The 24582-nt window shown below is 41.9% G+C and overlaps 1 protein-coding gene across 1 annotated transcript in view; it reads right to left on the minus strand.

The window, feature by feature from the left end:
• Nucleotides 1-24582, minus strand: part of ENTREP1 (endosomal transmembrane epsin interactor 1) — an 80607-nt gene that overhangs the window by 14507 nt on the left and 41518 nt on the right. The window contains exons 3-6 of the mRNA XM_023544773.2: nt 20931-21041; nt 12046-12174; nt 9761-9868; nt 9494-9627 (exon numbers count right to left, since the gene is read on the minus strand). Coding sequence (XP_023400541.2) covers nt 9494-9627; nt 9761-9868; nt 12046-12174; nt 20931-21041 — 482 coding nt within the window. The remainder of the gene's footprint in view (nt 1-9493; nt 9628-9760; nt 9869-12045; nt 12175-20930; nt 21042-24582) is intronic.

Below are 24582 nucleotides of genomic sequence, written 5' to 3' on the forward strand. Positions count from 1 at the left end.
ACGGGAGTCCCTGATGATTAAAGCATTAACCCATTCAGCTGCTAGCCTTAAGGTTGGTGGTTCAAACCCACCCAGAGGTGCCTCGGAAGAAAGGCCTGGCCATCTGCTTCCAAAATGTCACAGCCTTAAGGACTCTATGGAGCACTGTTCTACTCTGACACACATGGGGTCGAATGAGTCAGAACGGACTTGATGCCAACTATTTGTTTATAATGACCACAAAAGCCTCGTTTTGATGGAAAATGCCACTAAACCCCCTGCACCCCCCCCCCAAAAAACAAACCCACTGCCATCAAGTCGAAGGTGCCACTAGAAGCAACCAAAAGGGAAGTTTCTTCCCTATTAAGCAGCTTCTCTTTATTTTACCTTGTTCAGGTAAAGGAGGGTCTGTGTGGCAAATAGGTCTGCCATCTCCTGTCCATTTTTATTTTTTTCTTGCTCCCTTGTGACTCTCAACTCTAGCTATAGAGTAGAATCACCTGGGGAGGTTTAAAAAACGATGGATGGCCCAGGCCCTACCTCTGGAAATTCTGACTTAATTGTCTGTAGTGGGGCCCAGTTATCTGTCTGTAGGTTTTCAGTGTTCTGGGGTAATTCTGAGGCTCAGTCAGGATTGAGCCTCACTGCAAAAGGAAATCCATCCTGATGGCGTAAATGAAAACCCTGTTACATACAGGAAACTTGATCAGATTTTACTAAGAGTGAGTGTCTTTCAAACATTGCTGTCTGATACGGCAGAAGTAAGATTAAGAGCTAAACGTGTCTTCAGAGTAAGACATATACCAAGAACATTTTAAACCGCACACTAATATTGGTAGGGCATGGTCTCAGCTGTTCTTTTTGGAAAGTTTTTTATGTCCATTGTATCATAGAACCAGCTGCCATCAAGTTGAACACGACTCAGGGTGACCCTATGTGTGTCAGAGTACAACTGAGCTCCATAGGGTTTTCAATGGCTGATTTTTTGCAAGTAGATCGCCAAGGCTTTCTTGCGAAGTAACTCTGGGTGGACTCAAACCTCCAACCTTTTGGTTGGCAGCTGAGCATGTTAACCATTTGCACCACCGAGGGGCTTCATGACTTGATGGCAAATGATTTTTTGGAGTCCCTGGTTGGTGCAAATGGTTAATGCACTCGGCTACTAAAGGAAAGTTTGCAGGTTTGAGCCCATCCAAAGGCACCTCAGAAGAAATACTTCCAGAAAATCAGCCATTGAAAACCCTAATCACACTTCTCCTCTGACACACTTTGGTTTGACAAGAGTCAAAGTCAATTAGACAGCAACTGAATTGTTGTTATTGTTGTTTTTTAATTTCACAGAAATCCTCTCACCATCCATTAACAACACAGGTGAGTGAGGAAGCTGAATCTCAGAAATGGTAAGCGATCCACCCAAGGGACTTCAGCACCTGAGCTCTTTCAAGTTCATCACAAAGTCTTCAGGAACCCTTCACTGGGTCATGCTCACGAGCACTGAAACCCATAAGCCCGTGGCCATCAAGTCCTTCCCGACTCAAAGAGACCCTATGGGACAGAGTAGAGCTGCCCCATAGGGTTTCCAAGGCTGTAATCTTTATGGAAACTGACTGTCACATCTTTCCCCCACATGAATACTGATGACAAATAGAAAACCCTAGCATATCATGCAACATGTTCTGCTTTAACACTACAAATAGATCTTGAGGACTCATCGGAGGGTGATGTTGCAATTAATATGCCCTTGACCAAAGAATGATCCTCCTCTATCTACTGGGAAAGCTGTACCCTTCACTGAGCACGTGGTGGTGGGGCTGCTGCCTCTGGAGGAGGGACCAAGGCAGGGGCACCCCACCCCCACCCCAAGAGCTGAGCATAGCCCGACTCCGCCTGCATTTGGGGTTTGAAATTCTTTAGGAGATTTTTTCCCCCTCACCTCTAAGAAATGCCTGTGTCAGACTGGCTTCCACTCTTTCAGCCTTCAGTTTTCTAGAAAAGGTAACACTCCATTGTAAAAGCCGGAGCCACATGCGTACAATTAATTGGAGACTCTGCTTGTTGATTCCTGGCTCAAGCCAGTTTCTGAGAATGCGGGACTCCCTGGAGTAGTGGGGATGGGGTACTCAGCCCCCTCCTGTGCTGACAAATGGATTCACAAAGTAGATAACCCATTTTTGGACAGAGGCCTTCTCTGCAATCAGGCTGTTTCTAATGGTAACTTGAGAAGCCCTTTCTCAAGGAGATACCAGTGCACATGAACTGGCTGTATTTATAGAAGTTAAATAAATAGATCTCCTCAGAGAGGTCATAATACCTTACAGGAAATGGGGAACTTCGACTGTGTGAAAACTCTGAACATAACTGGTTGCAGAAAAACTAACAAAAACACTCGTTAATACTCTTGCCTGTCTGCTTACGAGAAGGAAAACTACCAATTAGAGTGAAACAGCTAGGGTCTACAAAGTTGATTTATATTGTGAATCTAGCAAAGTTGGTCAAATTAAAAATACCTTTATAAACATGTATCTAAAGGTGAACAAATTTAACCATTTTAAAACAAAAGTGGATAGCACTTCGATGTTGGCAGAATTATGGAAAATGGGGGTGTCTACCCATGGGAAATCTGACCAAGGGTTCTAGGCATGTATTTCAGACCTGTGGGGTCTTCTTTCTCACAAGGGTGTTTTGCTTTAGTGCCCCCCACCCCACACACACATACATTCCCACCCCACGAAAAGTTCTAAATGGTAAAGCCCTTGATGGGAAGATTTTCTGTCATCTTCCAACTTAGATTTGGCCAGGGGCTGGCTTGGGACTTAAAGGGACAAATCCTGGTCCTCAAAGAATGGAAATACCTAGACTGATAGGCACTGTTATGGAGAAACAGAGAAGAAAAGGGAAAGAGAGGAGAAAGGAAGGTCAGGGGAGTCAACAGGATGCACTGTGGACAACAGGCCTCCGAAACGGCATGAGTCACTTTCCCTTTCTGCCACTGCAGGAAATTAAATCCTCCGGTTGCCTTCTCTTGGATCAACTTGGTGCTCACCCATCACCTCAGAGAGCCAAAAATTCTTGTGAAGGGGGCAATTTCTCTTCCCCTCCATGAAGTAACAGTCATTTTTACTGTCCTCCAATGTACCCTCTACAAACAGCCTAAGGCAGGGCTGAGGCTTTAGTAAATGTGGCCTAAGGCACACAAAGAAAACCTGTTTTGTTGCTACGACTCTTTGGCCTCTATAATTCTTGGCTCACTTCCCAAAGGACTAGGGAAGCCATTCTGGGCCCTGCAGTTTCAAAATCCCAATGCGTCACTCTCTGAATTGCAGAGAAGCTGAGCTGTCCCACTGCCCTGCGCCAGACCATCTGTACACCTAGAGGACGCCTGCCTCAGCAGGTGGGCCGGGGAGGGCCTGGAGTTGGGGTTTAAGTATGACTCTGAGGAGTACATCAAGATACCAGGTTGAGAAAAACATTTACAGAGTCCAGGTGGTAGCATCCCCACCCCAGACCTATGACAAAGTTAAATAATGGGCATCCTGAGCATTAGAAAATGGCTTTCCCCAAACCCCAAACCTAGCACTAATTTTGTTTGACAACTCTCCAGGTATACTAAACGGGTTAAAAAACAGAAATTTCTGGCCCTCGAAAATTCAAGATAAAGACACTAGTCTTTCTGTGGAATTTGGAGATTTTCTCTCAGAAGCTTAAATACAGGATTACTTATCCTTTAAACCCAGCTTAGGGTCATACCTTCCAGGAAGCCATCCCTGGCTGGCTGACCTCCCTTCAAGCTCTCCACAGCCCACACACTGCTCTAGGCTAGGTAGTCCTCCTGTGTGCATCCAAAATCTGTCTGCTGAGTATTATTGTGATTCTTCCAATATTCATTGTAATGACCTAGACTGTGAGCTCCTTGATTAGGGCGTAGGAGGCAGGTATAACTAATTTCGAAATTTCAATATCCAGCACAGTGACTAGTATGGAGCAGAGGTTTGATTAAATGTTTGTTGAATAAATAAATTAAATCATTCTTTAGAAAGGTACAATCTTAACACAGAAAAGGCATTTGATCAAGTCCAACATGCATTCCTGATTAAAAAAAAAAAAACTCTCAACAAAATAGGAATAGAAGAGAAATTCCTCAACATAATAAAAGGCATTTATATGAAACCAACAGCCAACATTATCCTCAACAGATAGAGTTTGAGAGCATTCCCCCTGAGAATGGGAACCAGACAAGGATGGCCTTTATCACCACTCTTATTCAACATTGTATTGGAAGTCCTAGCGAGAGCAATAAGGCAAAAAAAGGAAATAAAGGGTATCCAAATTGGTAAGGAAGAAGTAAGACTATCCCTGTTCACAGATGATATGATCCTACACATAAAAGATTCCAAAGATTCCACAAGAAAGCTACTGGACCTAATAGAACGATCCAGCAAAGTGGGAGGATACAAGGTCAACATAAAAAAATCATTTGGATTTCTCTACAATGACGAAGAGAACTTTGAAAATGAAGTCAGGAAAACAATATCGTTTACAATAGCCCCTAAAAAGATAAAATACTTAGGAATAAATCTAGCCGGGGATGTAAAAGGCTTATACAAAGAAAACTACAAAACACTACTGCAAGAAACCAAAAGACATCTGTTGTTGTTGTTAGGTGCCACTGAGTCGATTTCAACTCATAGCGACCCTATAGGACAGAGTAGAACTGCCCCATAAGGTTTCTAAAGGGTGGCTGGTGGATTTGAACTGCCGATCTTTTGGTTAGCAGTCAAGCTCTTAACCACTACACCACTAGGGCTCCAAAAGACGCCAACATAAATGGAAAAACATACCATACTCTTGGATAGGAAGACTTAACATTGTGAAAATGTCAGCACTACCCAAAGCGATATACAGATATAACACAATCCCAACAGCATTTTTGAACAAGATGGAAAAACCAATCATTACCAACTTTATATGGAAGGGAAAGAGGCCCTGACTAAGCAAAGCATTACTCAAGAAGAAGAACAAAGTAGGAGGCTTCACGCTACCTGATCTCAGAACCTACTATACAGCCACAGTAGTCAAAATAGCATGGTACTGGTAAAACAGACACATAGACCAATGAAACAGAATTGAGAACCCAGATATAAATCCACCTACCTATGGAGAGATGATCTTAAATTTTTTTTTTAAAGTCCATTAAATGGAGGACGAAACAGTCTCTCCAACAAATGGTGCTGGCAAAACTGGGTATCTATCTGTAGAAAAATGAAACAAGATCCATACCTCACACCATACACAAATCCTAACTCAAAATGGATCAAAGACCTAAATATAAAACCTAAAAGTATAAAATTCATGGAAAAGGAAAAAATAGGGACAACACTAGAGGCTCTAATATGTGGCATAAATAGAATACCAAACATAACTAAAAATGTACACACAGCAGATGATAAATTTGATAAATGGGACCTCCTAAAAATTAAACACTTATGCTCAACAAAAGGCATCTCCAAAGGAGTAAAAAAAGAACCTACAGACTAGGAAAAAAAATTTTTGGCTATGACATATCTGACAAGGGTCTGATCTCTCAAATTTATAGAAAATTTCAACACCTCAAAAATGAAAAGACAAACAATCCACTTAAAAAACAGGCAAAGGATATGAACAGATACTTTACCAAAGAAGATATTCAGGCAGCTAACAAACATATGAAGAAATGTTTGCAATCATCAGTAATTAGAGAGATGCAAACCAAAACTACAATGAGACACATCTCACCCCAACATTGCTGGCACTAATCAAAAAAAACAGAAAAAAACAAATACTGGTTAGGTTGTTAGAAGATTAGAACTCTGCTGGTGGAAATGTAAAATTGTACAACCACTATGGAAAACAGTATGGTGCTTCCTCAAAAAGCTATAAATAGAAATACCATATGATCCAGCAATCACACTCATAGGTATATACCCTAAAGAAATAAGAGCCATGACATGAATAAATATATGCACACCCATGCTCACTGCAGTTCACTGCAGCATTATTCTCAATAACAAAAAGGTGGAAACAACCTAAGCACCCATCAACAAATGAATGGATTAAAAAATTGTGGTACATATACACAATGGAATACTACACAATGATAAGAACAATGACGAATCTGCAAAACATCTCACAACATGGATGAATCTGGAGAGCCCTATGCTAAGTGAAATTAGTCAGTCACGAAAGGACAAATATTGTACACAACCACTATTATAAGAACTCAAGAAAAGGTTTACACAGAAATTTTTTTTTTTGATGGTTAAGAGGGTGGGAAGTGAGGGGAAAGGGAAATCGCTAACTAGGTAGTAGACAAGTGTCAACTTTGATGAAGGGGAAGACAATATACAATATAGGGGAAGTCAACACAGCTTGACTAAAGCAAAGGCATAAAACTTTCCTAGACACATTCAAACACCTTGAGGGACTAAGTTGCTGGTGCTGGAGGCTGGGGACCATATCTTGGGGGGCATCTAGGTCAACTGGTGTAACACAGTTCATAAAGAAAATGTTCTACATCCCACTTTGGAAAGCTGTATCTGGGGTCTTAAAAGCTTGCAAGTAGCCATCTAAGATACATCCATTGGCCCCATCCCATCCAGAGCAAAGGAGAATGAAGAAAACCAAAGACACAAGGAAAATATTAGCCCACAGAACTAAAGGATCACAGGAATCACAGCCTCCACCAGCCTGAGCCCAGGAAAGCTAGATAGTACCCAGCTACTATCACCAACCACTCTGACAGGGATCACAACAGAGAGTCCTAGAAAGAACGAGAGAAAAATGTAGAACAAAATTAAAATTCACAAAAAAAAGGCCAGACTTACTAACCTGATAGAGACCAGAAGAACCTCCAAGACTAGGGCCCCCAAACACTCTGCTAACCCAGAATAGAAACTGCACCTGAAACCCACTTTTCAGACAAAGATTAGACAAGTCTATAAAACAAACAATAACGCAAGCGAGGAAAGCGCTTCTTATTTCCATCAAATATATGAGACTAAATAGGCAATCCCTGCCCAAAAGACAAGAAGGTAGGAAGGGACAGGAACTGGACAAATGGACACAGGGAACCCCGGGGTGGAAAGGGGGAGAGTGCTGTCACATTGTGGGGATTGCAACCAATGTCACAAAACAATATGTGTATAAAATTTTTAATGAGAAATTAACTTGAGCTGTAAATTTTCACCTAAAGCACAATAAAATAAAATAAATAAAAGGTGGAAACAACCTAAGTGCCCAGCCACAAATGAACAGATGAACTAACTGTGGTACGTACACACAATAGAATACTATGCAATGATAAAGAATAGTAACAAACCTGCCAAACATCTCACAACATGGATGAATTTGGAGAACATTACACTGAGTGAAATAAGTCAATCACAAAAGGACAAACATTATATGAGACTACTTTTATTATAAAGTAACAACAAAAGGTTAATACACAGGAAAAGAAAAAAAAAAAATTATTTGATGGTTACCAGGAATGAGAGGGGTGAAAAATTACCAAATAGATAGAAGATGCGTGTTAATATTGGTGAAGGGAAAGGCAATACACAATATGGGAGAAGTCAGCATAACATGACCAAGGCAAGAGAGGACACTGAGAGAACACAAGAATAAAGAGCAATTACAGGAATTACTATAGCATAAACAATCCAGCAACAACAGTATTAACAAACTATAATTTACTAATGGATACACAGGTAGATAGATATGCCAATAGGCGTAGGATGGTATAAAGGAGCACACCCACTGGCAGATACAGGTTTGGCGGTGGGTATTTCTACACGCATGGCGGTAGGTGCTCCTCACATACTAATATGACAATACAGCACGCAAGGACCACAGTCAGGGAAACTTCTTAGACATGAGCAAACACCTCTCAGGAAGTTCCCAGGCTTGAACGCAAAGGACCATAGACTCAGGGAAAATCTAAGTCGATTGGCACAACATAGTTCATAAAGACAATGTTCTCCATTCTACTTTGGTGAGTAGCATCTGGGGTCTTAAAATCTTGCGAGTGGCCATCTAAGACAACTACTGGTCTCTTCCTGTTCAGAGCAAAGAAGAGTGAAGAAAATCAGACTCAAGGGAGCATTTAGACCAAAGGACTAATGGACCCCAAGACCCTAAGCTCTAGATGGTGCCTGGCTACCACTACTGACCACTCTGACAGGTATCACAACAGAGGGTCCTAGACAGAGCAGGAGAAAAAATGAAGAACAAAATATCAAATTCACAAAAAAGATCAGACTTGCTGGTATAACAGCGACTGGAGACACCCCTGAGACTATGGCCCCGAGACACCCTTCTGACCTGGAACTGAAGCCATTCCCAGAGACCACTTTCCAGCCAAACAACAGACAAGTCCATTAAATAAACAACAACACCGGAGAGGAACATGGTCCTTAGAACAATCAATTATACAAGATCAAAAGGGCAACATTTGCCCAAAAGCAAAGATGAGAAGACAGGAAAGGGGAGAAAATAAGGGCTAAAGGAAATGGGGAGCCCAGGGCAGAAATGTAGAGAGTGTTGACACATTGTAGGGCATGAAGTCAAGGCCATGAAACACTTTATGTACAAACTATCAAATGAGAATCTAATTTGCTCTGTAAACTTTCCCCTAATGCAAAATTAAAAAAAAAAAGAAAGGTACAATCTTAGAAGTGGCTAACAACCAGACTAACTTATTATACAAAGCACACGCAACATTTCATTCTATTGATAGTAATACTTGAGACTTAAAAAACAGATGGTCAAACTTTGAGCTAGATTCCAAAAGGAAAATAAGCATGGTGTCTATTTTTCCCAGACAAGGGAGATGCAATTAATTCCTAATCTTTTTTTAATGGCTGGGAAGAATTTCATGATTGTTCTGACCTGCTGAGGGCATTATAATGAAATTTTGATTTGGCCCAAACTGGGAAGGTTTCCACGAACATTGGTGGCACAGTGGTTAAAGCACTAAGCTGCCAAACAAAAGGTCGGTGGTTTGAACTCTCCAGCCCCTGTGCAGGGGAAAAAGATGTGGCAGTCTGCATCCATAAAGATTTACAGCCTTGGCAACCCTATGGGGCAGTTCTATTCTGTCCTGCAAGGTTGCTATGAGTCAGAATCTACTCAACAACAGGTTTGGGTTTGGGTGGGGAGGGTTTCCAGGGCAACAGCAGCTCTCAATCATGTCAAATTACAGCTGTTATCTCAGTGGGTGTCAGTTTTCCCCTAGGAAAAGCTAACTGAAATTGAGAAAGCATGTCCTTAGGTCAAGGTTTGAGTTTTCCTTGGTTTCATCCAGTTTATCAGACAGAAAAAAACAGAGAGAGAGAGTGAAAAACCCTGAGAAACAACAGCCTGTCTAGATTTCAGAGTGAAGTCTGAGCTCATACTGTGATAGTCCTGCAGACCCTCTGGTATTCAGACTGAGAGCGTCCTTCCCTCCCCTACAGGACTGCGAGGGTCTTAGGAACAATACCTGCGGCTCATCCGGGGTGTGCATGAGTAAAACGTGGCAAAATAGGAAGGGGGAGGCACTGGCGGCACGAAGTCATCAGGGTCTGGGATACGTCCATGTTCTTCCACTTCCTCAGCAGATATCTGAGATTCATCCTAATTAAACGGCATCTGAGTTAGTCAGCAGCCTTCACTACAAAGGCTCGGTGAGAGAAGCAATGGGTTCACACAAGGTCCATGGGCTGGCTCAGCCCAGACCCAGTCAGGGTGCCATTTTGCACAGACTTACGATGCAGGATCTTCTGGTTGCAAATATCTGGAGGTAGCGGAGGGCAGCTGCCACCAAGCAGACAGTGGTGGTCAGGGCATTCAAGGCACACAGGGCGAAGAGGACTTTCTGGAACAAGGAATCAATGACATCACTACAGTTGCTCAGTCCTTTGGTATAAGCAGAATGCAATGCTCATTTTTAAAAATAATATTGTCCTAATAAGACAAATCTCATGAGAAAATGCATGTAAAAGATTTAGGTGGTGTTTGGTTCGTAGTACATACCAAAGTAAGTGCTGGTTATTATCATGACCCTCATGTAATAATATGGACTTCATTTTAAAATCTTTTAGAAACTTCCTGTTATGGATTATATTGTGTCCCCAACTTCTCCCCTCAAAATATGTGTTGGAATCCTAATCCCCATACGATGTGTGGATGTGATCCTATTTGGAAACAGGGTTTTCTTTGTTATGTTAATTACATCATACCCAAGTATGGTGGGCTCGAAACCTAATCACTTCTGAGTTATAAAAAGAGCAGATTACACACACATGCACACACGCACACACACACAGGAAGACAAGCGTCACGTGAGGATCATCGACAAGCTGAGAAATGCCCAGGACTACCTACAAGGAAGGAATCAACACAGCTGAGACCCTGATCTGAACTTCTAGCCTCTAGAACTGGGGGAAAATTAATTGCTGTTCTTTATAGCCCCCTACTTGTGGTATTCCTGTTACAGCAGCACTAGGTAACTGAGACACTATCTCAGAAAGATCTGATATTACAATATTTCTTTTTGCAAGTTTCAGAGTACTGTCTGCAAGCATGGCTTCCAAGATAGCCATGAGTTTCTCTTGTGTAGCTGGTGTCCACAGTGATGGCAATTCCCAGCTTCCTCCTCCCCTAGCCTCCCACCAGGACAGCACACTGCCTAATTTGTGGCCACCGATTCTATTTCAGGAGCAATTGGCAGTGCTGCCCAAAACACTCAACTAGGATGCTGCCGCAGGCAGGTCAGCCAGAGAGTAAACAGGGCTTCTCTGCTCTAAACACGTATCTTAAAATAGCAGCAAAGGCAATTCCAAAGGCTTCTGTTGCCACAGCCCTGGCTCCTTAGCGGGGCTTTCCCCAAGCTAAGTCTTGGCTGAGAAAGTTTAGGGGTGACTCAGCTACCAAAAATCCAGGGGCCAAATAAAGAAAGCCATTTTTACATCCTACATAACCCAGAGAATGGACAGCATTGAAGAGTTCTCTCTTTCTTAGAGCTTCCTCCTCCCCACAAAAACAAACCTAAAACAAAGATCTAAAGAAAGCCATCAGCGGTTGACTGGCCAAAAGCTAAGACCTCAGGGTTTGCCAACTGATCGTGTCACTGGGCTAATATTCCTTCAGTCAGGAAGCAATTTTTACCTAGCTCCCTAATACAGACTAGTTTTATATTTTTCCCAACTGGAATTACTTGGGCTTTTTCATCTCTTTTGTTTATTTTAGCTGTTGCCTATTCAACAAGAAATAAAGTGCTTAAATTTCTCTTCTATTTTCTGGCCATTATCTCTCCTTAATATATGTGTCACAGAATAACAGCATTCAGCAGCCACTAGGACTGACTTAAGCTATCAAATGAGTGTCAGAACAATGACAAATGAGCATGAAATTTAAAGGTTTTGCTAAAAGTTACATCATATTATATAAGTATAGGATGTATTTTATATATAATATATATACATATACTCAGTTGCTTTCCAGTCAGTTCCGACTCATGGCAACCCCATGTGTCTCAGGGTAGACCTGCGCTCCATAGGGTTTTCAATGGCTGATTTTTTGGAAGGTGATAACCAGGCCTTTCTTCTGAGACACATCCAAGTGGACTCAAACCTCCAACCTTTCGGTTAGCAGCTGAGTTCATCAATGGTTTGCACCACCCAGGGACTGTATACATATAAGGGTGTGTGTGTGTGTGTGTCTGTGTGTGTGTATGCATGTACTAATGCAATACTTGTAATCTATCTGCGACTTCCTCTCAGGCCTTATTTTGGCTCCTTTACATTTTTTACTATCTTACAATTCTTGAACAAAAAGACAGCTGTCCATTCACAGTTAAAGGGACACACAATAATCTACAGGTCTTTCTGCACCCAATTCCGCCTCTGGGTCATGAATGAGGGGTCACACACTTGCTTTCAGCAGCTTAATTGTTTGAGAAAGGTTAGAGAGTAGGAATATTCTAAATAACGTTGCCTTCTTTGGGGCTCTATGGTGTACTTGTCTGTGTGGGCTGGAATCCATTCAAGGTACCTTAAGTAGAAGGTGAACAGCACTACAAGGCTGAACTGGGAAGAGTTTCAAGGCATTTTCTTTGTCTGTGCATTTGGCTGGTTGGAATTCTTCACAACAGAAGCAAATCTTGCCTTCGCCCAAATCCACCTTAAGGGGAAAAGGGAAGAACCATAGTTTGATTATTAACGAAAAATAGCCAGGCTGCACCATGGGGTCCCAATCCTACAGAATGTGATATGGCAGGGTTCCAGGTCAGGCAGCGCATGTATCAGTCAGGACAGGCTGAGGTGTGCTGTGGTGGGTAACAACCAACCCCCAAATCTCAGTGACCAACAATGGACAGGTCATGTTACATGCCCAGGTCAGCAGGGGGCTCTGCTTATCATATTCCCTGAGGCACCCAGGTGGATGGAGCATCTACCATCTTCAAAACTGATGATCCCCATGGCACAGAGATGGACAGCACTGATGAACTGCACAGTGGCACTTAAAGCAGGGCTGCCAGATAAAACACAGGACACCCAGTTAAATCTGAATTCAGACAAACAACAAATAATTTTTTAGTTCATATAAGTATGTCACAATATTGTCTGAGACGTTTATACTAAAAAATTAATTGCTGTTTATCTAAAATTCAAACTTAAATGGCCATCCTGTATTTTTATTTACTAAATCTGGCAATCATAGCTTAAAGCTTCCTCCTGGAAAATGACACATTTCATTGCCAAAGCAAATCACATGACCTCACCTGACTCCAAGAGGACAGGCGAGTTCAACCCTACCATGTACTTGTAAGAAGCTCAGGATATAGTCGGTGAAGAGTAGCCCTAGACCCTGTAGGCTTAAAGAGATCTGTTAGTTCCCATGGTTGATGTGGTCATAAATTCTAGAAGTTTCTTTTCTTCTTTTATTTAAAGTGATGACATTGGCCTCATATATTTTTAGTGAGGTGCCTTGGAAACTTTCAGTGGCTTTTCCAAATTTTCCTTGAGTCAAGTTGTGAAAATAAGTAACACTGGATTTCAGGAGCATTTCCAGCCTGATGAGATCCATAATTTGGGGCCAGAGGTTCGTTATTAACTTGCACTGCTGCTTGAACTGTTGAAGTTGGCTACTCTAATTCTGGCTAGAAGGAAAGGCTACACCTCTCTGATACTTGTTCAATTAGGCTTTGCCAGCTGCAAAATTCTTCAGGAATCTTTAGAAATAATTGAACATCCACAGTGTTTTAGTTACTAAATGCAAAGTCTTTTTTTTAATCACTGAATTAAAATTCTTAGCCTCTAATTACAGTAATAAATTTCATGATATATTTCCTAATTAGGAGAAAACTTGGTTTATTACAATACAAGTTGACTAGGAAGCTATGCAAAAAACATGCCACTACTGGATTATATTAACTCTTTTCTTTCTGGTTATAGTTTCTATTTCTTTTGAGGTAAAATGTATATGCCAAAAAAGAAATTATATGCACAAATCTTGAGTTTACCGTTTGAGGAATTTCGAGTATGCATACAGCTGTGTAACACAAACATTTATCAATATACAGAATATTACCATCACCCAAGACAGTTCCTTCATGCCCTTTCCCCACCAGTCCCTGCCCCCACCCTCCTAGAGATAACCACCATTCTGGTTTTTTTCCACTATAGGTTAGATTTGCTTCTTCTAGAACTCCATGGATTCTACAACCTTTTTTTATTCTTTGTCCTTAAACCACAGTAAATGGGATGCATTATTACATCAGACCCCGAAGCCCAGATTTTGGTATAAAATCTGCCTCTGGCACAAAGAATTACAACCAGAAATACCTCACTGGATGCCATAAACTCTGTCAAGCCACCCCTACTTGGTTTGTATCCTTTCTCCGATTGTCCACAGTGATTGTTATCTCAGCAATGTCCCCACATCTAAGTCCATAATCCCACACACAAAGGCACAGGTTGTTTCCATTAGAATCTTTCTTTTGTTGTCTCACTTTTTTGAAGATATATCCTGCTGTTAATATCTGCACTAGAGGCTCACCTTCTAAAAGAAAACAGCTGTGGCCATTCAGTTGGGATTTCTCCAGAATGGGTCTAGACAAGTAGGAACGTTTCTTTCCTCTTAGAGATCACTGCCTTTCTCGTTTCCCCTCTTCCATAATTAATAATAGCCCTTAACCCCTTGCCATCAAGTCAATTCTGACTCATGGTGACCTTATGTGCATCAGAGTAGATCTGTGCTCCATAAGGTTTTCAAAGGCTAATTTTTCAGAAGTAGATCACTAGGTCTTTCTTCTGAGGTGTCTCTAGGTAGACTCCAACTTCAGCTGAAAGTGTGTTAACAGTTCGCACCACCCAGGGACTCCTTTTCAATTTCTATTTCTTGTACTTGTGCAAGGTTCAAGATCTTAGCCCTAAAATCTGACCTCCCTTGGATAATACTAGGTGTCTTCTTGCAAAGTACTCCCTTCCCACGAGTCCATTATTGATACAAGACATTCAGTTAAGCAACAAACCAGGCCTGCCTGCGCTGCACACACGTGGCTGCATTATTTATACAACACTGGATGTCCAAGTATATGAAACCTTAGTTACCTGGAAATTTTAGGGTGAGCAAGTCCAGATGACAAATTTTTCCAGAACTTTCTTTTCTGGAAAGGGATTAGATGGGTGAGGACTAATCACTTCAAACACAAGACTATTTGAAAGTTTAATCGTTATACAAATGATATTGAATACCAATTACTATGCCCACCTGATATAGGGAAGCCCTCAGGCTCTGTATAAAATGAGTCTAGGCCATTGTGCAAGTTGTGTTCCTTATTCCTCCAACTTCTGATCCTTGCCAAATCTAATTCCTTTCACCTCTGTTCTTAATCCCATCTCTGCCCAGTATTTCTAAAAACTTATTCTAACTTCTCTGCAATCTCTTTAACCTATCCACGAACCTATTCAAGTCTCCCCAATCCTAAATAAAAACCTCTACCTTTCCATCTTGAGACCATTTCTGAAGTTGTCAGATCTTCCTCAGGTCATCAGCGACACTGTGGTTCTCAGCCCTAGGTGCACATTAGAATCATCCGAGAGCTTTAAAAAAAATAAGAACACAACCATCTGCGGTGCAATGGATTGCTTTCGTGTGGCCTTTCTCGCCATGGTCTTGTAACTGCCACCCAAGTGCTTTGGATGGTACTATGCAAATAGGGTAACTGTGGCCCACCAAGGGGATTGGTCAGTTGCAGTATCCTGGGCTTGGAATGCGCCATTCCAGAGGCAGGAAAGAGAGGATCTCACCACCACCAAGGAAGAAGGACCAAGAGCGGAGCATATCCTTTGGACCTGGGATCCCTGCGCTGAGAAGCTCCTGAAACTAGGAGGCTGAGAGAAAGAAAAAGAGAGACAGTGCAAGCAGTAACACTGAAGACGGCGAGAAGCGAAGGCAGAGAAACAGAGGCAGAAGAGACTGGCAGGAGATGGTGGAATGGGTTTCCCGCCCACAGAGTGAGAAAGCTGAGTGTTTTGGGGCAGAAAGCTTGCTGGTGGATTTATCAGTAGAGCTAAAAGAGCTTTGTAACAGTTGCCTGAGCAGGGCAGAGGACAAGTGCCAGGAAGAGGCACACCTGTGAGCACAACTGGGAAGAGGCTGTCCTGACAGAAGAACTGTATTCTGAGCATTCCTGAACCTAAATTGTAACTTGTTATGTCCCTAGTAAACCCCATAATTGTGAGTATTGTCTGTGAGTTCCATGTGGCCATTGCAATGAATTATTAAACCCTGCAGAGAAGTAGAGAGTGCTGTGGGAGGGATGGTTTGTGTCAGAATTGGTAAAGATGGCAGAGATAGGAGCTTGTCTGACTCCCGCCTCATAGGAATCAGCCTTGGGCTGCCGATCTTGGTCCTTTTTCCCCTTGTGAAGTTAGAGGAGTACAGATGCCAGCCCCACACCATTTTTGCACCATCCTTACCAATCAGGGAACTGCAAATTAAAGTAACAGATGAGATTTCACTTTAGCCCCATCTGACTGGCAAAAAATTAAAGAGAAATGTCCCCTTTTCTAAAGAGAATGCTCGCACACCACCTACAGAAATAAGAATTAAAGCCCTTCTATAATAGTTTAAACTAAGAATACTTATGGCCTCAACCACTTTGGAAAATAGTTTAGTAGTTTCCTATAAAGCTAAATATACATTTACCATATGACCCGGTAATTCTACACCTAGGTATTTACTCAAGAGAAATGAAAACAGGGCCACAAAAAAAAAAAAAAAAAAAAACTATACAAGAATGCACAAAACAGCTTTGTTCATAATATACCCAATCTGGGGTGGAAAAAAAAACAAATGTCCATCAACAGGACAATGGATTAAACAAACTGTGGTATTTTCTTAGAATGAAATACCACTCTACAATAAAAAGGAACAAACAACCGATAAAACACAGAAGCATGGATGAATCTCAAAAACATTATTCTGAGCAAAAAAACTCAGACACAAAAAAGAACACACTGTTATGATTCCATTGATATGAAATTCAAGAACAGGTAAAACTAATTTGTGGTGAAAGAAATCAGAACAGTGCTTGCCTGTGAGGGAGTGAAGACTGTCTGACAGGGGACGCCAAAGAGCTGTCTGTTGTTGTTGTTAGTTGCCACAGACTCAGCTCTGATTCATGGCAATCTTATGTATAACAAAACAAAATGTTACCTGGTCCTGTGCCATCTTCATGATCTTTGGTATGCTTGAGTCCACTGTTTGGCTATTATGTAGTGTCTTCCAACCTAGGGGGCTCATCTTCCAGCACTATATCACCCAGTATTCTGTTGTGACCCATTAAGTTTTTCATTGGCTAATTTCCAGAAGTAGATTGCCAGGCCTTTCTTCCTAATCTGTCTTATTCTGGAAGCTTTGCTGAAACCTGGCCACCGTGGATGACCTTGCTGGTCTCTGAAATATCCACGGAAGAGCTTCCAGCATCATAGCAACATGCAAGCCACCACAGTATGACAAACTGACAGATAGGTGGTGAAAAGAACTTTCTAGAGTGATAAAAATGTTCTAGATCTTGTTTGGGGTATATACATAAGTGTATACATTGGTTATAATAAGTGTATACATTGGTCAAAACTCACACTTAGGATCTGTGCCTCTTACTGTTTGTGAATTTTATCTCGATTTAGAAAAAAAAAAAAGAAGAGAATCATAAAATGATGAATTTGTAATAATAAATGAGGCAAACAGAAGGAAAGATATACCTTCCCTACTAAGAGCAATTCCTGTCCTGGGAGCTAGGCATTTAGGGCTAAAGGCCTGCAGTGGGCATCTGAGTAATATTTGTGACAGCATTGTTTTTATTGGCCAAAACCCAAACCATAGCACACAAGAATTAACTTGTCAAAAGAAAAAAAAAAAAGTTGGATCTCTATCATGTGCCTTGGAAGGTTTTTTCGATCTCTTTACATAAGAAAAACAAGATCCGTTTTTTAAAAATAAATCACGATTAACTCCTCTCAATATATATGTGTGTGTGCGTGTGTCTGTGTGTGTGTGTGTGTATAAAATATATACATACTACATGAGCATGAAAACATTATGAAGGGAAACTTCCCAGCTTGTTACCATGGATTTGGAGTGACTGATGTGGGTGGAGCGGGAAAAAGGAAAGGAAAGCATTCTCTTCCCTGAAAAGACTGCAATTGTCAAATAGCCTCCCTAACGAAAAACAATTACAATATGATCCCGTTGATGTATAATTATGTGTTTTTTGTGCATAAAGAGATGCATAAAAATGGTCAAAAGTTAATTGGGTTAGCCCAGAATAGTGTGGTTTCAAATGATTTTTAAGCTCTGTCCTTCACTTTCATGGCTTGTCCAAGTTTTACAGTGAACATGCATTAATTATGTAATCGGAAACAATCACAGAGTTGGTTTGGGGGTGAAAAAAATTTTAATTAAAAATGAATTTAACGTAACTAAATTTTTTTTTTTAAGGTCACTGAATTTTACATGTAGAAAATGTTGAATTTGCAAAAGTTTTGTTTTATATATAATATATATATTAACCACAATAAAACAATTTTTAAAAATACATTTAGCAGCTTAAAAAAAATACCTGAGGCCCAGATCCCACTCACAGGATTGGGTGTTTTTTTTAAAGTTCCCCCAGGTAATTCTAATGGGCAACCAGGGTAGAGACCACAGAATGGCTCAGGAAAGCTGTCTATACCCTCAAACCCTTGTAATCTGGCTTCTGTTGTCTCAGACTCACCAGTGGCCTAACAGCTAGGGCTAACTTCTTCTGACCACAACTGTCCCTAAACCTCTCTTCTCTCTTGGCTTCGACCCTCTTTTATTCATCTTCCAAGATCCATCCCAAAATCTATATTCTAGGTAGCCTTTCCTCATCTTCCCATGGGTACAAGCCCTTCTTTTGCATCTTCTAAGCACACTTTTCCTCTGCCTCAACCTCTGATGGCTTACCTTGCTTTCCAGTTAGGCATTTATTCATTCACTCCACAAACACTGACTAGGCATTTACCATGCTTTAACTATACTCCCCTTGCCACGTGGTAAACTTCCCGGTCAGAAACAACTTTTCTTTCTACTGAGAAACAGTTTTAATTCTCTTGGAACCTAGATTTCTGGGGTCCAAGGAGTTAGAGTGACCCACCCAAGCCGTTGCCCTGAGCTGATCTTTTGAACCTTTAGTCTTGAGCACATTGGTCTCCTAAAAGTCACCTTTAAATCAAACAATAGTCTTGCTAAGTAGTAAAGACCATTTTGCCTTGTGCATTATGCTCTTTTAAAGAATTCAGTCAATTTCAGGAAACAGAAACTCCAGGGTTTTTGGGAACCTTGTTTTAGGGTAAATTGTTATTATGTAAACACTGTTCTGGCCCTGTTTCCATGGCAATGTCAATAAAACGTGGTATAAGAATTTTTTTAAGTTTTTTCATCTTTGGGACATTTTTGACTCCTTAGTCGACTAAAAAAAAAAAATTTTTTTTTTTAGTCGAAATGTAGGAGCCCTGGCGGCACAGTGGTCAAGCGCTCAGCTATTAACTGAAAGGTCGGCAGTTTGGAACCACCAGAGGCTCTGTGGGAGAAAAGACATGGCGATCTGCTCCTGTAAAGATTTATAGCCTAGGAGGCCCCGTATGGTAGTTCTACCCTGTCCTATCGGATTGCTATGGAATCAACTCAACGGCACACAACAACAATGGTCAAAATATTACCCCACTATGCAAATCATGTATTAAATAAACTTCAGTCAATTTCTATTATTGGCTTATACTATGATTTTTGTTTTAACACTACTCTCTGCAGTATCTAGCATGGTGCCTTGCATATAACAGATGCTATAATTTTACTGAATTGTTTTTCCATATATTATGTCTTTTCACTTCTAGCCTGTGTCTGTAATCTTTGTCCCATCTAATTTGCTGTGTAATTAGTAACCAGAAAGTCAAGCTTCATTCAAAATGCTTTCTTTCTAGGAACTGTGTGTAAAGGAATATGAGTGGCGGTATCAGAAACCCCCAAAACAAAGAACCAAATACTCTCCTAAAGGAAACTCCAGCCTGGAAGAAGAGGGAAGACAAAAGTATGAATATCTCAAGCCCCCAAAAAGTGAGGGATAAATGTCTAAGAGATGTATGGATAGAAAATTCTGGAAGATTATCTTCTCAGGGGATTAGAGACTATTTCATGAAGGAGGTAGTCTTTGAATGGGGCTTTAAAAGACTGGTGGTGCAGTGTGGTTAAGAGCTCAGCTGCTAATCAAAAGGTCACCAGTTCAAACCCACCAACCGCCCCTTGGAAGTCCTAGGGGGCAGTTCTACTCTGTCCTGTAGGGTCGCTATGAGTTGGAATCGACCTGATGGCAACGGGTTTTTTTGTTCTTGTTTTTAAAAGACTGACAGCACTTGGATGAGCAGGAAGTGAAAGGAAGAGAATTCTGGGGGGAGAGACAGCATTGTTAAAAATATGAAAGTGTGCCAGGAGTCTGGGTAACAACCCTTGGGCACATCGGCTCAATTACGGGGAGTGTGAGCTGCCACAGTGGGGGCAGGATGACAGCATATCTCAGAGGGCCTTAAAAACCAGAAGAGGTGGTGAGCACTGTGACTCTACAGGCAACTTAAGGTTATTAAATAGCAACGGAATGCCAAAATCAAAAAAATTGTAAAGGATTGTTAAGAAAGAACAAGAGGGTTTTAGTGAGTGCCTGAGTTTTCTACTCGGGAAGGGCATGAGTTTCACTCAAGGGTTTTATCAGGGCATTTTTAGAAATGTGGCAGCCTTCTTGGCTTGCATCCTGTTGGGGTCTGTAAAATGAGGCTGCCATGAAACTAAGTTCCATGTCAGTGAGATTTATTACCGTTTCAAGAAAGCTCTTTCTTTTGCTTTGTGCCACAGACATTGGTTACCAAGAAGTCCAAGTTCAGAGATGGTATAGATCCACAACCTCTGAGTCACAATTCTGAGATCAGGAAATCTCTGAAAACCGAAAGCCTTGATTACAGCCTGTTGACCTACACCCCTCGGAGCATTACATAATACGTGGTATATGCATTGGCTCTGCTTTTTATAATCTGAAAAACTGTGAATGCTGAAACACACCAGGTCCTCAAAGGTTTCAGATAAAAGACTGCTGACCTGTATTTTGAGAATATTCACTCACAAACTACTGATGCATTACGTTAGTGTGCTTCCTGGGGCTATGTGGCTAGCCCCTTCTTTGGAAAAAATAACCGACAACTTGAATAAAATAAGTAGCAGGCAGTTCTTTGTTTTCCCCCTCCCTTTAACCAACCTCAGATTTCACTTCATAACCGTTGCCAGCCACCCTCTGGCATCCCAAGAAAGCCAGGCAGACCCGGGTCTGCCCGGATTCACAGTGGTGCTTCAGCACTGCTTACCAGATCACACCTGGGCACGCTGGCCACAAACTGGGCCCCTTGGCAGCCCAGGATAAATCCGGCTAGATTTAGGAGGACACAGACCACAGACAGCAGCACAAAGAGGTTGACCTGAAACGGCAAGAGAAGAATGGGTTGTTAGAAAAGACGGCAGTGAGACTCAGAGACACTTTTGGCTGAATAAAAAAATCTTGTAGTCTCTTCCTAGAGAAAAAAAAAATTTTTTTAAATCAGAGCCATGTTTTTAAGGTACAAACTTTTTTTTTCACATTTTAAAATATTTTAAATGCTGAGGAATGCCACTGACTCTCAAGAATTTCAAGTGCCTATTTTTCCCTCTTTGCAAATAGTCCTTACTCCCTTATCTTCTTCTGCTGCATTACACTAGGCCCCAGCTATTCTTTCCTTGAGCCATTCTTCTGTTTTCTGAGTTCTGGAGATCAACAGTCAAGCACACAAATGGAGAGCTCCAGAATATTAGTGGAACCCAGGGAAATCAAGGAGTTCTGAGCCATTAGTAGCCAGAAGCCTGAGAGAGGGTGCTAGTCTTTGCTAAAAAAAAAAAAAAAAAAAAAACCTGCTGCTGTCAAGTCGATTCTGACTCATAGCAACCCTATAGGACAGAGCAGAACTGCCCCATAGGGTTTCCAAGGAGCACCTGTAGCTCTTAACCCCTACGCACCAGGGTTTCCAGTCTTTGCTAACACAATGCAAAAGATGCAAACAACCACCAAAATTCACCCAGGACCACAAGCAGAAAAGAGACCAAGCCAGCCTGAAAAAGAAGCTGGCAGCTTACAAGTAAAAATTCTGACCTTTACAACTAATACACTCCATGTTATACATTATGGTAGTTATCGCCAAGTCGGCTCTGACTCACAGTGACCCCTCTGACAACAGAAGGAAACGTTGCCCAGTCCTGCGCCATCTTCCCGATCGCTGGTATGCTCCAGTCTATTGTGGCCGCTGTATATTTTGAGTGCCTCCCAAGCCATGGGGCTCACTTTCCAGTACTATGTTGGACAATATTCTGTTGTGATCCACAGGGTTTTCACTGGCTAATTTTCATAAGTAGCTGGCCGGGCCTTTCTTCCTCATCTGTCCTACTCTAGAAGCTCTGCTAAAACCTGTCCACCATAAATACAAGACACAGTAGGCCACATTCTTCCACAGTGTTGAAGTTCACCAAAATCAGACATATTACACTAGAAAGTGTAGGCAGAAAGAGCCAGTAACAGGTCTTGGAAGGATGTTTAATGCGTCAAATTGTCTAAGTACACAGCATTTTAAGTACCTGAGACTCCTTTAAGGAAGGGCTTGCATCCGTAGCACTGAACTCAAATTTTAAAATATATTTTCTTTGGTTTTTTTTCCTTGATTTATAAATCAAGTCAACTTTTAAATAATTCTACCAACAAAGAGCCACTGTACAATGCAAGTACATGTGAAACGTTTTTTTATGGGGAAGCTGGGGGTAAAACAGATACTTAAAGTAATCAAAGGAGCCCTGGTGGCACAGTGATTAAGAGCAAAACTGCTAACCGAAAGGTCAGTGGTTCAAACCCACCAGCCACTCCGCGGAAGAAAGACATGGCAGTCTACTCCTGTAAAGATTACAGCCTAGGAAACCCTATGGGCAACTCTACTCTGTCCTGTATGGTTGCTCTGAATCAGAATGGACTCCACGGCAATGGGTTTTTAAAGTAATGAAGGTAATTTATCAAGCTATTCTCCTGGTTCCTTCTCTGCAGGCACTGTCTGGCTGTGTCCCTCCAGAGAACCCACAGCTCCTCACCGTCACGTCTTCTTCCTCAGGCCAACGGAGAGTAACAGCCTCATTGTTTCCCACACCTTGCATACCCCGCTATTCGTGCTTCCTAATGAGGTCACTACATGGACCTTCCTTATCCAGAACCTTTACTGGGTTCATTACATAATCATGATTGATTGGATCATTCTCCCTCCTTCCCCTGAGGTTAGCTGATATCAGGCCAAGTGGTGGTCTTTTTCTGGTCAGGCCATTAGCACAAACCGCCACATGCAGGTCTACAGGTCTAGATAACAAAGGCACTTTAAATACTCAGGAAATGTTAATGGTTTAGAGTTGTCTCTCAGGAACTAAGGACAAAGGCCAAATTGTGTGAGGTAAAGTAATTCTTTACCCCACAACACCCTTTAAACTTCCAGAAGCTTGGTAGATATATTGCCAACTTCCAGACCAGTTCTTGCCAAGGAGCCCGTTGCCACAAACAGAACCAGCTGTCTCCCGTTCCTCTCAAAGATGTTTAAGATTCACTCATATTATGTCTGTCTCCTGAGTTTCTTTTTTATAACTGTTTAAAATATAATAATAACATTTATTTCCCATTTCTCTTTCAATGGAGATAAAAGGCCTCCACCTGAGTGAAACACAAATTTTCATCAATTTGGGACACTGCTCTGAGAACAGCACTTATAACTTGGTGTTGTTACATGCTGTCAAGTTGGTTCCGACTTGACTTGAAACGCTCCCCCATCCTTCGCCATCCTCACAATCATTGCTGTGTTTGAGCCCATCGTTGTAGCCACTGGGTCAATCAATCTCCTTTAAAGTCTTATTCTTTTCCTCTGACCCTCTACTTTACCTCTACTCACAGACGGATGACCCAATAAGCCAGATACACACAGGCTTAACTGTGCTACCTACTGAAACAGCAGCTGCATTTGTAGTCACCACCTGGTGAAGTTTATGGATTTCAAACAATTTCCAAATGTCTTAGGCTGGGTTCCCTAGAGAAGCAAAACCAGTGAATCATCTATATAGAGAGAGAGACAGATTTATCTCGAGGAAATGGCTCACACTGTTCTGGAAGCTGGCAAGTCCCCATCGTGAGTCAGCATCAGGCTGGAGACTTCTCTTGAATCACGGAGCTGCAGGGGCTGACGAGCCCAAAATCAGCAGGTCAGACAAGCCACTGACTAACAGGCCATGGAGGCTGACAAATCCTAGATCAGCAGGTAAGATGGCAAGCTGCTGGCTCAGGCTGAGGAAGCCGATAAATCCCAAGACTGGCAGGTATGATGGCAGGCTGCTGGCTCACGGTCTGTGGAGGCTGATGAATCCCAAGATCTGCAGGCAATATGGCAGGCAGCTGGCTCAAGTCCCAAGAACCAGAGTTCTGATGAGCCAGATGCAGGATAGAGAGCAAGCCAGTGACCTTTGCTGGAATGTCCATATATACATTGGATGCAGGCCACACCCCCAAGGAAACTCCCCTTACAATGAAATGGCTGATCACATCAGATCACATCATCATATAACTGCCAAATTACATCATTACGTAACTGCCAAACTACATCATTGCATAACTGCCAAACCACTGAGAATCATGGCCCAGCCAACCTGACACACAACCTTAACTATCACAGACTACGGATGGTAGTTTCCGCACAGGGAAGACAAATCCATATCCAAAGTAAGTGTCTATCCCAGTAAGAACAAAATGCTGCCCTTTCCACGATGGAAGTGGTCCTATGTAAGCAACCTGCCACCAGGTTGCTGGCTGATCGCCTTGAGGAATGGTGCCATATGGGGGATTCAGTGTGCGTGTCTGCCGCTGGCAGATTGGGCATTCAGCAGTGCCCGTAGCCAAGTCAGCCTTGTTAAGTGGAA

Source organism: Loxodonta africana, chromosome 9 (genome assembly GCF_030014295.1).
Source record: "Loxodonta africana isolate mLoxAfr1 chromosome 9, mLoxAfr1.hap2, whole genome shotgun sequence".
Classification (NCBI taxonomy): Eukaryota; Metazoa; Chordata; class Mammalia; order Proboscidea; family Elephantidae; genus Loxodonta; species Loxodonta africana.